The sequence below is a fragment of the Schistocerca americana genome, chromosome X (assembly GCF_021461395.2).
Source record: "Schistocerca americana isolate TAMUIC-IGC-003095 chromosome X, iqSchAmer2.1, whole genome shotgun sequence".
Lineage (NCBI taxonomy): Eukaryota > Metazoa > Arthropoda > Insecta > Orthoptera > Acrididae > Schistocerca > Schistocerca americana.
Window position 1 is genome coordinate 682,585,874 of NC_060130.1, and position 18,024 is coordinate 682,603,897.

General features: G+C 42.0%; 1 protein-coding gene across 1 annotated transcript in view; it reads right to left on the minus strand.

Moving 5' to 3' along the window:
* LOC124555372 (probable C-mannosyltransferase DPY19L1) overlaps positions 1-18,024 on the minus strand; it is a 222,190-nt gene that overhangs the window by 180,310 nt on the left and 23,856 nt on the right. Inside the window, exon 3 of the mRNA XM_047129261.1 lies at positions 6,137-6,274. Within this exon, the coding sequence (XP_046985217.1) occupies positions 6,137-6,274 (138 nt within the window). The remainder of the gene's footprint in view (positions 1-6,136; positions 6,275-18,024) is intronic.

An 18,024-nucleotide genomic window follows, 5' to 3' on the forward strand; every position in this document is an offset into this window, starting at 1 on the left:
TGCCAGAAAAAGCTCAGATCAGACAATCACAACCATTCCAGGCCCTTTGCTTCGCGCCGGAATCGAACCAAGGACAATCAGGCTCATGAACCATCGCCCATGGACATTCATGTCGTTAATTCCACTTCGTCCAGTGCCACTGTCTCTAACAGTGACTGTGTTTGTCCCACAAACAGTGTGCGTTGACGTCGCCGGAAATCACGTCAATTAGCAAGTGATGCTGTACCTGTATCAGTTCAAATTGCACGAGACAGTCGCTCTTGTCGTCAGCAGGACAATAAACTTTTTGTAGATTTGGACTTTAATGGCAAGGTCATACCATTCCAGCTCGATACCGGAGCTGCAGTTTCATTGGTCAATCACGACACGTACAAACAACTGGGCAAACCTCCATTGCGTGCCGCAAATATTCAGATCACTAGTTATTCGGGACAGCATATCCCTGTGTTAGGACAGTGCACTCTTCTTGCAACATAAAAGGGGCAAACAAAACTTGTGTCATTTTACGTTCTTCGTTCTTCATCTGCAGTGAACTTGTTTGGTTTAGATTTATTTCAATTGTTTAACATGTCTATAGTAAATCAGGTCCTATCAGTGAATCAGACTGTGCCTTCCGCCAGTGTTTCTCGGCTATGTGAAGAATTTGCAGACATTTTTGCACCGGGGCTTGGTTGCGCTAAGAACTATGAAGCACATTTGGAACTGAAAGTAAACGCGCAACCGGAATTTTTCAGAGCGCGCAATGTTCCCCACGCATTGCGTGATGAGGTCGCAAGAACATTTCACGATTTAGAATCACAAGGTGTGAGTGAATGTGCGCATGCCTCTTCCATTTCAGCTCCGCTTCATCGCTTACGCCGTAAAGGTGTTCCGTTCGTCTGGACGACGGAATGCGAACGCGCCTTTCGCCAGTTGAAATCGGTGTTGCTTTCAAATACTTGCCTTACGCCATTCGATCCCCAGAAACCCCTTTTGTTGATGGTAGATGCATCGGATTTCGGGATCGGTGCTGTGCTTGCGCACAAAGATGGGTCGCATGATCGCCCTATTGCCTTTGCGTCCAAATTGCTCTCGTCTGCGCAAAGACATTATTCATAGATAGAGAAAGAAGCTTTGGCTCTCGTGTTTGGTGTTACTAAGTTCCATAATTTCTTGTATGGTCATCACTTTACCATCATCACAGACCACAAACCTTTGACGTCGCTTTTTCATCCGAACAAGCCTGTACCTCCGCGTACAGCGCAGAAATTCATTCGCTGGTCTATTTTCCTCTCGCAGTACCGCTACGATATCTTTTATCGGTCCACTGCTAAGCACGGAAATGCCGATGCGTTGTCCCGTTTGCCTGTTGCTGAGGATAAAGCATTCGATTCTTCCGAACTTGCTTGCATGTTCATTGATGCGGAAACTGATGGCGTGGTCGAATCGTTTCCGATTGATTTTCGTCGTGTAGCTACAGCCACAGCTGCTGACCCTGTCCTTGCTGCCGTTTTGCATTTTGTTGCTATGCAATGGCCTTTGTCAAAGTCTCGGATCGAGGATCCATTGGTTCGCCGATTTTTTGCTCACAAGGAGAGACTTTTTGTTCGACGTGGTGTTTTGTTGTTGTGTTCTGATAATGATCAGTCCAGAGTCGTGGTCCCACGTTCGTTACAGTCCTCTGTTTTACGGCTTCTTCACCAAGGACATTGGGGTATAGTGCGAACGAAACAACTTGCTCGTCAGCACTGTACTTGGTTCGGAATCGATGCTGCGATTACGAATACGTGTTCTTCTTGCATGGCGTGTGCCGACCAACAATCCGCACCACCGCGGAAAGTCTTTGCATGGCCGAAAGCCACTTCCCCTTGGCAACGCTTGCACATCGATTTTGCTGGTCCATTCTGGAATGCTCGATGGTTGGTTCTGGTAGATGCCTTCAGTAATTTTCCTTTTGTTGTCCGGATGTCTTCCACGACGTCATCTGCCACCATCCAAGCGTTGTCTGCTATCTTTTGCATTGAAGGTCTTATGCAGACTATTGTTTCCGACAATGGCCCACAATTCCTGTCCGCAGAATTTCAGTCATTCTGCCAGGCCAATGGTATTCAACATCTGACGTCCGCGCCGTTTTCGCCTCAGTCAAACGGTGCCGCTGAACGATTGGTCTGGACTTTCAAGTCACAGATGTTGAAGTTGAAAGAGTCGCATTCTCGGGAGGACACGTTGTTGCTCTTTTTGTCATCGTATCGCTCTCAGCCCCGAGATGGTCGCTCGCCGGCTGAGTTGCTCCACGGTCGTCCTCATCGAACCTTGATGTCTTTGCTGCACCCGCCGCATCAGGTTCCTGTGCAGCGGCAGACTTCTGCTTTTGCTCCGGGCGACGTTGTATTCTATCGCAACTATCGAGGTTCACGGCGTTGGCTCGCAGGGCGCATTCTTCGCTGCCTCGGCCGCGCGATGTATTTGGTTTTGGGGGCCTCTGGTGAGGTGCGTCGCCATCTCAATCAGCTGCGCCTCTGTCGTTGCACGGGTTCTGCCGCTCCCCGTCTGCTTTCAGCGACGGTGCCGTCCGGACAGCGCCCTGGGGACCCATCTACTGGCTTGCCTCATCCCCAGGTGTTACCGACGATGCCTTCCATTTTGCCCCATGGCGACGCGCCGCTGCCGCCTCCGCCGCCGCAGCCTGTCCTCCAGCCAGCGCCGCCCGCAGTGGACGCTTCGCTGCAGCCGCCAAGCGCCTCCCTGGGTCACGCGCCGCCGATCGCTTCCCGTGACTAGCTGTCCTTCGCCATGGAACTCTTGCCCGCTCTGGACCACATGACGTCATCGCGCGTCGGCTACCCCGACGCAATGGAGGTCGACCCTTCGGCCCCTCCTGTCTCTTTACGGGCGCATACACCGCATGTTGACGTGCACCCTGGACTAGGTTTTCAGGCGTTTCCTAGCTCCCCTCGGACCGAATGGCCGGGTGCGGGTGGCACAGCCTCGCCTGTTGTTAGGCTCCCCACCTCATCGCATACGTCAACATGGGGTCCTCCCCACGGCGGGCGGAAGCCTTATAACACGACCGTTCGCCGATTTGCGGGGGAGGAATGTGGTGTCACCGCCAGACACCACACTTGCTAGGTGGTAGTTTTAAATCGGCCGCGGTCCATTAGTACATGTCAGACCCGCGTGTCGCCACTGTGTGATCGCAGACCGAGCCCCACCACAAGGCAGGTCTCGAGATACGGACTAGCACTCGCCCCAGTTGTACGGACGACATAGCTAGCGATGCATACTGACGAAGCCTCGCTCATTTGCAGAGCAGATAGTTAGAATAGCCTTCAGCTAAGTCAATGGCTACGACCTAGCAAGGCGCCATTAGTAACATTGCATGTATCTAAAGAGTCTCACTTGTATCGCCACAATCTCCAGATGTACCAAAAGGTTGGATTAAAGTTAAGTATTCCAGAAGCTACGTACTTTTCTTTATAGCATTCATTACGTATCCTGTTTCAGACCTCACGCCATCCTGCTTTAACTTAGTGCGTGCCTTTCGGCTTCCTCTCATTGTGTCTAGGCTGTCTTGTCTAGACACAACAGATACTGTTTGCATTTGTATCTCTGCACGTCACTAGGAATGGCACGGTGGAAAAGACTGATTAATAGATTATATGTATGGGCCATTCTACACCCCCACTGCCCAACAGAAAAGAAGCCCTGAAAGTACTATGAGTGTCACACTAATGCTTACACTTGAAACCACAAACCGGAAACACCATGGCAGATCCAAAACCTTTAAGAACATTCTGGGCTGAGTCATCTCTTTTAAATACTGTTTTCTTTCATAGCCAAGAAAAAATAAACAATGAACTGCTCTAGCATTAAATACCATGCACTTCAGGACAAATTAATTTAAATATAGCTGAACATCAATTAATGATATGTCATGCTCTTAACGTCAATTTGCTAACTCCAAATCAGGAATGAATGGGGTATTCACTGTATGGAAACAAGATACCTGACAATTTAGGCATCTACACAAAAATTTACACACTATGAATCTGTACATAATGGGTGCTGCAATTACTCTCTTTTGATCAGAAATGCACATTAATTGATATTTCAAATTAACACATATTTGGCAGTCCTTCATGACTGAAAATTAAACATTGCTGAGGATAACAGGATAGCTGGAACACAACAAACACATATGTGATGCTGAAGGAGGACACAAAAGAAAAAAATGGAAACCTCTCTCAACGCGTTCCTTCTACCACCTTTTTTAAAATAAAAGTACCATTGTATTAGAGATTATGTGAAAATTGTTGAAACTGCCCTAAGTCTGCATGTGAATACATTCATGGTTAATGGATCAAAAACTTTTTTAAAAAATGCTCCTTTAAAATTGGTTAAGACAATGGGCTCTAATTCACAAGGCATGTGGTTCAGAAAACCACAGTCCAGGCCTCAACATTCAGATGTCTCATGGTTTCCCTAAATCCATTAAAATGAATACTGGGATGGTTCATTTCAAAATGACAGCCAAATTCCCTACCTATACTTGTCCTGTCTGGGCTTGTCTTCATCTCTGGTGACTTTATTCTCAATACAATGTTAAATATTAATTTTCATTCACCTTTATGTATACTGGATAGCTATGTGTAACAACAGTGCTCATATTATATACAATGATGATAAAATCCATCAGAATAAAATGCCATGTTGTCAGCTGCAATCTAGGAAACGTAATAGATCAGGGCGGAGAAGGGAAGGGGAAGAGGAAGAGAGCAGAAAGAGAGCGGTGAGATGGGGAGACAAAGGGAAAGGGTTGAAGGAAGTGGATGGAGCTGTAGGAGAGGAAGAAGAGAGGAGGGGCAGAAGTGTAGGGGGGTAGAGGGTGGAGGAGAGAGGGAGGAGGTTAGATGGATGGAGAGAGGTTTCAGAAAGAGGGAGGGGAAGAGGAGGGTGAGTTAGAGGTAGAGATGGAGGGGAGAGGGAGAGGGGGAGTGAAGGAGGAAGAAAGAGAGAGAGGGGGAGGAAGGGTAAAAGAGAGGAGGATGAAGGGGGAGGAGGAGAAAGATGAAAGGGAGAGGTAGAAGGGAAGAGTGAGAGAGGTGAGAGAGGAGGGGGAGGGAGAGTGGTTAAAAAAAATGGCTCTGAGCACTATGGGTCTCAACTGCTGAGGTCATTAGTCCCCTAGAACTTAGAACTAGTTAAACCTAACTAACCTAAGGACAGCACAAACATCCATGCCCGAGGCAGGATTCGAACCTGCGACCGTAGCGCTCTTGCTGTTCCAGACTGCAGCGCCTTCACCCGCACGGCCACTTCGGCCAGCGAGTGAGAGTGGGTTGGGAAGTTTGGTGGAGGGAGAGTGGGTTGGGAAGTTTGGTGGAGGGGAGATTGGGGGATGTGAAGCCTGGGGGAGAGGGAGAGGGAGAGGGAGAGGGAGAGAGAGAGGGGGGGGGAGAAAGAGTGACGGGGAGACAATGGGAGCAGATGAGAATGGAAGGGTCGAGGGGGAGTTGGTTGAGGGAGAGGGGGAGGGGAGAGGGGGGAAGGGAGAGAGGTAGAGGATAGAGATGAGGATGGCGAGAGCAGGGAGAAGGGTAGGGGGAGAGCAAGAGGAGAGAGAAGGGTAGGCAGAGAGTGAGAGGGAGAGCAGGGAAGGGGGAAGGAGGGAAAGGGATAGATGGGGTGGGAGAGATAGATGGGGTGGGAGAGAGAGATGGGGTGGGGTGGGAGAGAAAGATGGAGAGGGAGAGATATGTAAGGGGATGATGGGGAGGACAGAGAGGTAGAGGTGCTGGTAGGAGAGGGGTGGAGTGGGAGGAGAGAGAAGATGTGGATGAAGGAGAGGGATGGAGGGGGAGGGAGGAAGAGGGATAGGGAGGCAAGGAGGTGGAAGGGGTGGGATATGGAGAGGAAAGTGAGGAGGATTGGAAGGGAGAGAGACACAAGGAGTGAGAGTGAATGGGACAATGAGAGGATGGGAGAGTGAAAGGGTTGACGAGAGGGGAGGAGAGAGAAAAGGTTAGGACGGAGGGAAAGGGAGGAAGGAGAGAAGGGGAGGGGGAGGGAAAGGAGAGAATGGAAGCCCCAATTTGACTATTTAGACATTTGCTTTATACAGCTTCACACATCAGAAAAAAAACACTCACAAACTTACCTCAGGGTAAATGTTGAACCTTTTAATTGCATTTAAGCAATCTGGGTACTCAATTAAATTGTCATTCATTATATAAAAGAGACCATCTATCAGTCTTGGTGCCTCGACAATCCTCTTATAGTACGAAAAATATAGACCCTGTTATAGAAAAAAGATACACACGTCAAATAAAATTACAAAATACAAAACAACCTTTGCAGCAAACAAACATCCAACTGTAAAATATCTGACTTATTTTACTAGCCAAGATCAAATTCAATCATTTTCACAAGTACAATTGGTCTGACTGAAACAGACCATTGTTTTATTCACACAGTTGTAGAAGTCATATTTGTAATGTACACCTTTCATGTGATACTTTTCATATAGTGTGGTAAGTTCTGGCAGAATGTACATAATTTAGTACAAACAATCCTGTCGAATGAACATCCACAAATGAGCATTACAGCAGAGGTTGAAAATACCGCTTCGGTTGTAAGGTTCTTTTTATTTAAGGCCTGACTGGTTTGAGCTCTTATATGCTCATCATCAGGTGTTATACAGAAAATAAACAAGAGACCAGAGCTAATAATAGTTTTTACATGCAGTAGTACACATAAAAAAGCAAACAATTAAAAATGTGCACGCCACTCATGGAAAAGGATAAATTTTCGTGTTTTACAGTTAATACATAAATTTTATGTTGCTGGCTTCCAGTTAGTTTTGCTACAGTTCTGTGCTGCATCTGTTCAATACATTCCTTCACCACTCATAATGTACTTTAACACTTTTCACGTAACTTTCTATACAATGGTTTTCGTTATTTTGAATGTAAATCACTAATTCAAATTGTGACTGGCTGGTCTAGTTGCCTCCACATTCTTCTTCCCATCCAGATGGCAGTACTTTTGCCACTCTGGTTACCAGTTTACTTCCCCCTTCATGTACACTACACTGTGGTCTGCACTCACTGTTGGTACAATGCATCCTGTACTCGTCCACTACAGCGGTCGGGGTCACAGCACAAAGTGTAAATGTCATATTTCTATGTGTCATATTTCTATAACCAGGCATTCATCCGTAGTATTGTCTGGTGTCACTTTGCAATTGACTTAGGTTTTACTGCACATAGCCAGACCACTGGTTTCTAAAATGTTATATGGAACTTCTTTTTTGCTTTCTTTATGTGTACTGATGCATGTAGAAACTATTATTATCTCCAGTCTCTTGTTTATTTTAGTATAACACATGATGATGGGCATATAAAGGCCCGAAACCAGTCATGATTAAAATAAAAAGAACCTTACAACTGAAGCGATATTTTCAACCTCTACTAAATAATTTAGGAGTAACAAGTCACTGTTTAGCATATGTACTAAGTCAATAGGCACACAGTCGATGAGGTAATATTTCTACTATTTGGTGAGTTGTTATCTTTGGTCCTACATGATGCTTTTTCCTTAGGCATACTACAGCAAACTTACCACATCCTTCAACAAAAATGGTGCCAATAAAAAATTATAAATATTGCTCTGTTTCACAACTTCCACCATTCTCTTTCGAACTTTGGAGTATGCTCTGAAGTATAATTGAGCATTTCTGAACAAATAAGAGGTTGAGATAACCACAATTTAGATCCCAGATGCGGTTTCTCACTGTACAAACTACGTCATAAAATATTTAAATAAAAAAACATCAACAAACCTCACTTCTCTGCTACTGCATGCATTTTATTGTTTGAATCATATCACTTTTGAGTTCACTGAAAATTTATGGCACTCATAGCAAAACTTATTACTGTTTTACATTACGTTCAGCTAATAAGATTCAAAGAGTCTTCGATAAACAGTCATCTGTTTCTGGGTGACAACAAATAATGATCACCACATCATAATGTTCAATACTGATTCAACTCCTTGATATTTATAGAAGGGCACTCTCATATTTTCCTTTTAATGTAGAAACAGTTCTTTTAGGTGATTCCAGTGGTGGTTTCCCATTGCCTTCCACTGATGATGATGAAATCATAATGAGGACAGCACAACACCCAGCCCCTGAGCGGATAAAATCTCCAACCCAGCCGGGAATCGAACCCGGGCCACTTGGCGTGGCAGACTGCCGCGCTGACCACTCAGCTATCACGGTGGATGCAACAGTGACAGAAACAGTAAATATAGTTTTTAAAAAAATAAAATAAAATAAAAATAAAAAAGAAAGTTACTAAATGGCTTTCTACAAATCGAGTATTACGTACAAACCTAAAGTAATCATCAATACACAGGTCTGCTTTAACATCACAGTGCTCTACTGGGCACACTCCTATTAGAGGTAGTATGCTGTCACTTCCTTTGAATATCAGAAACAGCTCTTTTGGCCTATTACAGGTGCCCCTTACTTTTATGCCAAACCAAAACACAGAGTACCTATATATTTTTCATACAAACAGAACACTGTCAGCTTCACTGTCTCTGAAGTACAAACATATGCAACAGGAATAGAAAACTGGTCTCAATAGCCCCAGCCTAATAAATCTGAGCTTCTCAAATTTAAATCCAATCCCAAAGTGCTGATCATTTGGCACAAGTCAGGGCCTAGGTGAGCTATGAACACAAACATCATCCATCAGAGACAGAGAGACAGAGACAGAGAGAGAGAGAGAGAGACAGAGAGAGAGAGAGAGAGAGACAGAGAGGGACAGAGACAGAGAGAGAGAGAGAGAGAGAGAGAGAGAGAGAGACAGAGACAGAGACAGAGAGAGACAGAGACAGAGAGAGAGAGAGAGAGAGAGAGAGAGAGAGACAGAGAGAGAGAGAGGAGGAAGGAGTGAAGATGTTTGTGTATACAACTGGTCATGTAATGTGCAAACCACTATGAAGTATCAGACACAGAGTTGGAGGCCATTCTGTTTCATGTTAACTGTTTCCATTTTCACATACGTCTCAGTCATAGGAAGCATACAGAACAGATTTACTGTGGAATATAGTTGTAGAAAAATGTCAGAGTTACGAGAATGGGGAAACAATTAATGTCACAAAGTACCACACAATGTGCCATGTTCAGCAGCAGTTCTGTAGTTCACTCATTCAACATCAATATTAAACAGCAGTTTTACATCTTTACAATATTATAATTTTTGGCTATTGCATACAATTGTATTATTTCCTGTGTACGACCACTAAACTGCCGAAAGAAGTTAGAGTTAGCTATTATATTTTCTTGCTGAAAATAAATATTAGGAACGGTTTCTTTTGAATGTCTGTAATATTTTAACTGTTGAACTTGCTTATAAAATTATACATACCTGTTTACTAAGTGGATGGACAAAGAAAATATTATACCCTAAAATACTAATCACAAAGGCATCAATAGGTCTTTTAATCAGGCAGAAAAATGATTAAGTTTCCAGCAAATAAAAAAGTTCTATACACTGTTGCAGTTGCCAAATCTGTACTACTATATACAGAAAAATTGTTTAACATTGTTACCAAAAATCTCAAAAAGTTCAAATTTTAGATGATACTCTATTAACAATAACAATAAATGAGGCTCAGGGTCAGAGAGAGGAGGGGAAGCAGAAAAGGTCAGGGGAGGGTGGGGAGAAAGGAAATGAACTTAGAGGGGGAGGAGATGGGCAGGGAGAGGGGAGAGGAGGTGATGGACAGGGAGGAGGTGTTAGGACATATATTTGATCCCCATACAGATAAGCAAATATATACGTTCCACAAACTAGCAGCTGTAATTCAGTCACAAGGAAACTAAGACATGTGGATGGGTCATGCAGATAAAACATGCACACTTGCCCTTCTGTTTTAAGATAAGACTGAGACTTACTACTACTAATTTATCAATGTACCTTATGATGACTATATAGCAGTTTTATGCAGAATTGTAATCACTGAACATGTGTTAAGTTGCAAAATAGTGCTCTGTAACCAGTGGCTAAAGAATGTTCAAACAAGACCATATGATGATAAGAAATATGCTGAGTCACTATGTGAACATGCAGATAGCTGGGAAACACTTCCACCATTTACGGTAACTGTATAAAATTTGAAGGGTCAAGAAAGTACTGGACACGCACACTATGAGTACAGGCATAGACACAAGATTCACTGCCTCTTCATATAGGTGATGTAAAACATTGTCTGGAAGAAGGTGAAAAAAGCTGACACCAAGGCAAAATAATGGCACTCAGCTTTCACAATGGACAATGAGTGTTTTTGCTGAATCCATATACAAAGAGAAAACCAAATTTATGATGAAGAACAATGCAGTATATGACATAACAAGGAAAACATCTGCAATCAACATGAAATAGCAACTACACAGTAGAACTCCATACAGAATAAATATTATGCTTTAAATGAGTTCCTCAAATGCTGGGGCTTCTGCCCTCCATACAGACATTGAAACCAGTAAGAAGAAATCAACTACACAAACAATGCTCTGAACAAGTGCAGCCCTCCCTTTCACAGCCTATTACACTATTAACTAAAAAAAGACAGGACCTTTGTAATTATGGTCATCCACCTTTCTCCCCCCCCCCCCCCTCCCCTTCAATTATCCTAACCAATCCTCCACACTACAACCTTCACATCTATAAATCTTTTACATAAATTCTACTTGCAGTCCCCTTCTAAATAACTAGCTAGTCCAGCTACCTGTCGCAGGTGCTTCGATAGCTCAGTATCAATACTATACATTTGTGTGTTGACCAGTTGTAAATACTTCTGTTTTGTTTATCTTCTTTCTGCAAAACAGAATGGAAATTCAGAGTAGTGAGTGCTCAAAACTTTAAATTTGTTGTACCTGACAAGGAAGTACACCCGAAATGGTTACAACTGAATAAAAACTATGTAAAATATGGATACGTGTCTGTCCTACGTCCTATCAAGGTCCTCTATCTGTAAAATTTTGCTTTTTGGTGCAATCAATGTTTGACATTAAACAAATCTAGAGAATATAGAAGCACAGGTCCCTATAAAAACAATACCATGTGACAACAATAATGTCCTTCTGAGTCGTAACAGTCATAAATGAGGTACTACTAGGCCAAGAAACTAATTATTTGCCTGGAACAATATATATCAACACACACAGTAATCACAGAGACATCTTCCCCAAAACAGGAGCTGCTGTATGTTCTTCTCTTATTCATCACTGAAGTGCAAATGTGAAGTTTCCACAACACAACGGAATGGAACCATTTTTGGTGCATCCACACTGCATTAGTTCAACAGCACAAGTCATAGTGATCACACTGTAAATTATGAAACAATGAAACAGGAATACCAATGAATCAACATGACATCCAGTGTAGAGTTTCTAATATTCAGTTCTCTGTGGTGGCAGTATCTTTAATGTAATATCTTTTTTGGAAAACATTCTTCTATCAAACTGTAGTCTTTATGTCCCGAGCAAGAATTGTAAAGCTACAACTTCTATCATCAGCATGTTCAGCGGTGACAAAATGTAAAAAGCTTTCATGTGCTCTTACATTTACCCACTTTTACTAACGTCAACACGGATTTTCTGTGGACAAATCATACTTCCCACTATGAAGAAGACAACAGTTTGTTAAAAACAAAGGGATCGCATCAATATTCCACACACATCTTTATGTTTTCGTCTTTCATGAACATGTTACAATATGCCACGTTTCTGCTATCTGCATAACAATACGGCCTTCCTCATTCTCTGTACAAGCCATGATTATAGTGATATGGCTGGACAAAAGGTTATACTCTTTTCGGAAGGCACTGATGACATACAGAGATCATTTCAAATGTTCTGAGTAACTACTTTAGCAGCTTTCAAAGGCCACACTTGAATGCACCAATAGTGATCTACTGATCCACTGTCTCTAGCTCGTGCTCTTACAGCCTCCAATTATGTTTTATTTCACTTCAAGTAGCTCGAGACACATAATTTAAAACTGTCTTGCAGTTGGATTTCAAAGGAATGCAGCTGTTATAGTTCATTAGTTTCCCTTAAAAACTGTAACTGTGGTTATAATAATCCTCATAAAAATTTTCCAATGTTTGGTCATGAGTACTCTGTGAGTGATATTTTTGGAGATGAATGTGTGTATTTTCTTTGGCTTATAGTTCCTTTAATTGCTGATATGAAATTTCAGAACTGCTGGAACTCTTATACCCACATGCTGTTTCATTTCTGTCCTTAGACTGTCACTATTTCTCTCCAATAAGTCAGTATGTATTTCTTTTCAATGTCCATAGCACTTTTACATTATGATATTTTGTATAATGTGTGCAAATGGCCCATCCTCCACTCCAAATAATTCTTCATTAGCAGGCCTGTAAATTCAATGTATCATTTTGAGCAGCAGCTTAATGACATTCCAAGGATTAATTGGATTCCATATACTAATGTGTGCTGTTGGTCCTTGCACTGAACTACCAAACAACAACAGTTCCACTCATACCATGTGTACTACAACAACACAGCTAGGCTAGTACAACGCTTGCAGACAAAAAATTAGTTTTACACATGAATGGCATCAATAGCTATTCAAAGAGGCACTATGTTATATTTTATGTGCATTTCCTTTCTGCTTTAGCTGTTCCAGCTGGGTACCTCCCTTGTGAGATTTGCTCTCGTACATATCAAAAGTAGAGCCAGAATAGTAAACAACACAACAATACTCCATTTTTTTCAGTCATGGACCAGAGTATATGAAGCAGCCTGGAATATTGGTACATCATACCAGTCACCTCCTTGTTGCCCTACCATAAACTGTAGGCTCTGTGAGCACTGGATAAGAGACCAGCTGCCCCAGGTGAAGTTAAAAACTACAAAATAATGTCATTGACAGTGGAATAAATAGGGCTGCTGACTTGAGGAGGAGAGATGCTAGGGAACACTTAATGAGTCAGTTTGTACACGTCTAGCACGGAGTCATGAGTACTCTGTATGTGTTGTATAAGACTTGCAGTCCATTATAATTCTTTCTGAATTAATGCAGTATAAAGGTATGATAATGGGTTATTTGATGGATTCCATCGCAAACATGAGATCCTTGCGTGAAGGGCTGCTGCTATTGTCATGCCAACAAATGCCTACGCTCATCGATCTACAAATCCCACTAATCTCATATGACTAGACTAGGCTGACTAATCTGAATTACAGACTAAGTCTCACTTCAGTGCATAGTAAAGAGAATAAACATTGTGCAATTTTTGGAAGACTGAGGAGCTTATCTGCAGTAACTGAAATAATTTTTTTGCTTCCAGAGAAGCCAAATTTGCTATCATGTTGACAACAATCAATGATACACACTGCATTCAGTTTCATAATAACTATAATGTAAATAAAAGGGAAATATAAAAAAATCTCATGAAAAAACTTATTATATGAAAGATTGTTTGTGAATGCTGCATCATGGTTGAAATTAGGCAACTGTATGTCACAAGCAATTTGAATTATGCTATCTCTTGCTACTGCACTGGCACAGATTCATTCATTATTTCAAAATCAGCATTTTAGTTACATTTACAGTTGCTATTTAGTCTGGTGTCATTCTCACAATAATTTCAAATATCTTTCCAATACCATTCTTATGGTCAATGGGTATTTTCACCCAGATCTGTAAGAAGAGACCTCATTATTATGTTTCATACAGTCTCTACAACCCTATGTAGATCGGCATAGCCTCTGTTCAGCCTCCTCTCCTGTGTTTACCACTCTATATCTGTTCTAGTTAGTCGGTAGAGGGATGCTACAAATTTCATTATAAATGGTAGCTTTTCTCATGAGAAGTAATCAGTAGTAGGTGTACGTGCTTAACAGCTCCAAGATATTGTACATACATATTTTTTGCCAGTACAGCATCACTCAAAAGTTTATCAACAGACCATTGTCACACATACCATGACAATGAATTCACTAACAAACAACTGAAATACTACTCCTCTTTACAAAAACAGAACAATATCTTCGCTAACTCATTACAGAAATAAATATAAACAAACTTGTGTGATCCAATATATTTTGATATATGCAATCTATACCAATATTATAAATGTGAAAGTAACTCTGTTACATTTTAACGACTAACCCACTGAACCAGTTTTGATGAAGTTTGAATAGAGATAGCTTGAACCCTGAGAAAGAACATGAGCTACTTTAGAAATTGTGTAGTAAAATACTTGCCGATTTGAAAAATATTACACAAATTATCATAAAATTATTACTCTTTGAAAAAGCTATGTAGTCTTCGACTTTTGATCTTTATCGTACTTGTAATAATGCTTTTACTGGTCGCCTCACGAATCTGGCAATGCTTCACAATAGCTAAATACACTATGTGATCAAAAGTATCCAGACACCCCCAAAAACATATGTTTTTCATATCAGGTGCATTGTGCTGCCACCTAGTGCCAGGTACTCCATATCAGCGACCTCAGTAGTCATTAGACATCAATGCCAAACCACGCCTCGCTTGGAGTAAGGAGCGTAAATGTTGGACAATTGAACAGTGGAAAAATGTTGTGGGGACTGACGAATCATGGTACACAATGTGGCAATCCAATGGCAGGGTGTGGGTATGGCGAATGCCCAGCGAACATCATCTGCCAGCGTGTGTAGTGCTAGCAGTAAAATTCGGAGGCGGTGGTGTTTTCATGGAGGGGGCTTGCACCTCTTTTTGTTTTGTGTGGCACTATCACAGCACAGGCCTACATTGATGTTTTAAGCACTTTCTTGCTTCCCACTGTTGAAGAGCTATGCGGGGATGGTGACTGCATCTTACAACACAATCAAGCACCTGTTCATAATGCACAGCCTGTGGCGGAGTGGTTACACAACAATAACATCCCTGTAATGAACTGACCTGAGTCCTATAGAACATGTTAGGGATGTTTTGGAAAGCCAACTTCATGCCATGCCTCACCTACCGACATTGATACCTCTCCTCAGTGCAGCACTCATGAAGAATGAACTGCCATTCCCCAAGAAACCTTCCAGCATCTGAGTGAACATATGCCTACAAAAGCGGAAGCTGTCATCAAGGCTAAGGGTGGGCCAACAACATATTGAATTCCAGCATTACCAATGGAGGGCAACACAAACCTGTAAGTCATTTTCAGCCAGGAGTCCGGATACTTTTGATCACATAGTGTATGTACAGGAATTGTATATACATCCTAATCTCTTCTCGACCCTCTCTGCCAATCCCCTCCACCCCCTCTCTTTGTCCATCTCTTCTTCTTCCCCCTCTCTTTGTAATTCTCCTCTCCTCCCCATTCTCATTGTCCATCTCCTCCTCCCCTGCCCCAATCTCCCTCCACCTCCTCACCAACCCTGTCTCTGTCCATCTCCTTCTTTCCCCTTTCTCTGGCCATTTTCTCCCCTCTCCTTCTCTGTTCATCTCCTCTTTCAGTCCTTCTCTCAACTTGAGCTTTGTTTATGGTTACCGCAAATGAAAACTCGATTGAGAAATGAGGTCACTTAAAATGAATGGGTAAACTGTTTGGTATCATTAATACAAGGGTAATAGGAGAGACGTCTCCAGCTGCAGGATGTGTGGGGATAGTAGCTCCAGTGACAGTATTTCTCATAACTTTAATCTGTGAACTGGTAAGATTGCAAAATTTTAGACGATTCAGATTCCACAGTATTATACCAACCATACGTCGATAAGCTGTAAATACAACATTCCTCTTTCCTCTTAAAACTTACCACTATGAAGAAAACAAGAGCACACAACTGTGCATACAATTTTTGTTTAAAATTATATATGTGGAGGAAGAATATATGTGGAGGAAGAATATATGTGGAGGAAGAATATATATGGAAGAAACAATTTATCTAATGGTTTAAATGCCCCAATATCTCAGTTAAAACTGACTGCAAGAAAGAAAACAAAACCCCACAATTTCACAGCACAGCATTTTCTTTCTCGTAGTCAGTTTTAACAGAAAATCTGTATGCTCTTGTTTAAAAAAATATGTAGACTATGTCCATATGAATGTTAGTAGAGTACTGCATAACAATTTGAAGTAAAATGATCAAGAACTTTTCAAGATTTTTGCTAACAGTGTTTCGCCTTTCTATATTAAGTACGTATGAGGGTTATTGCATAAGTCATGGCAGCTGTTTTTTGTCTTGAAAATTGTAACAAATTAAAAAATTCTGAAATATGCAAAAAGTTAGTTCATATGTAAACATTACATGCAGGGGGATGGATGAACAAACACCGCCATAAAAATACAGCACAAGAGGATAGACGAAAAAAAGTTTGACGTTGCAAATGTGTTTTACTGTCAACTGCAATTGTACACAAGAGTACATTACAAACTATGGACATTTCATGGCATCAGGAGTCTCACCAAGATTCCACAGTAATGTGACATGATGTTAGATGGCAGTCCTTTCCAGTAGGACGAAGTGTGAAGAGAGATCACATTGTGAGCTGGATAGTCATTCAGGACGGATGTTACCCGATTTGAAAAGCGCTCTTATGTAAAAACTGCAGTTCAATGTGGAAGAAATGCATGACAATGCCACAAGGAGCTTATGGAAGGAGCAGGAAATGATATTTTACCTTACCGAACAGTTGCTTGGTGGATAGATGCAATCTGGCATGGCAGATCTGCAGCAGCCAACATGCACCAATCCAGGCCGCCTGTCAGTGTGCGTACGGACTATGCTTGTACCCAGATAACCCAATGCTTGGAGAACAACAGAAGATGGACGCTGCAGGAATTACAGTGCCATACCGGTATTGAGAAAACAACAATCTGCAGGATTTTAGGCAATGAGCTACACATGCGTAAAGTTGCTGCAAAGTGGGTGCCTCATGCACTAAGTGAAGTGGGAAAGTGGACACATTACGAAATTTGTCATGTGTATCTAGCATGTTACGAGGAGTGAGACAATATGCTTGTGAGAATCATTGCCATAGATGAATTTTGGGCCAGGGCCTGTGCGCCAGAACTGAAATGCCAGTCCACAGAATGGCATCATCCAGGTTCACCACGCAGGCAGAAATTTCGTCGCAATCCCTCTCCCATCAAGTCAATGGTCATCATAGCCTATGGTATTAGAGGAGTGATTTCACGCCATGTCATCCCACATGGACAAACTGTTAATGCACACTACTACTGTTGCACTTTCCTGCAACAACACCTGCAACAGGCTGTTCAGGAGTAATGTCCTGAATGTCTACATAATGCATTAATACTTCAGGAGAATGCAAGATACCATGCAGCAGTGTGCAAGCAGAATCTGCTTGTGAGAAGGTGATGGGAAGTACTGGAGCATCCACCACAGTCGCCAGACATGTCACCTTCCGATTATGAGCTCATACCAAAACTGAAAGAGCAAGTGCATGGGCTACACTTTCGAACATGTGAAGACATTGTCACAGCAATGCCACGTGAGATCCGATGATTTGCTCATGGTGAGACCATGGGTATTCCGCATCTTCCACAGCGACAGCAGTGTGTGATGGATTCGTCAGTAGACTATTTTGAGGGCCTCTAACATGTCACAGGTCCTTATTCCTACCCTGTGCTGTTGCAACTGACAGTAAAACACATGTGGAATAACACAATTTGTTTCATCTTTTTTCCTGTACTATATCTTCTTGGTGGTGTGTGTTCATCCATCTCCCTACATGTAATGTTTACATATGGACTGAAGTTCCATTTGCATATTTTTGAATTTTTTTAATTCGTTACCATTTGTGAGACAAAAAATAGTTGCCATGACTTTTGAAATAAACATAATATTTATATATTACATATATTTAAAAATATACAGCCGGACTCTATCTGAATGTTTATTAGAACATGGTGTAAAAAATCAGAATTAAGCTGGTCAAGAACTTTTCGAGATTTTTGCTAACGATGTTTTCCCTTTATGTATTACATAAACACTTACTTGCA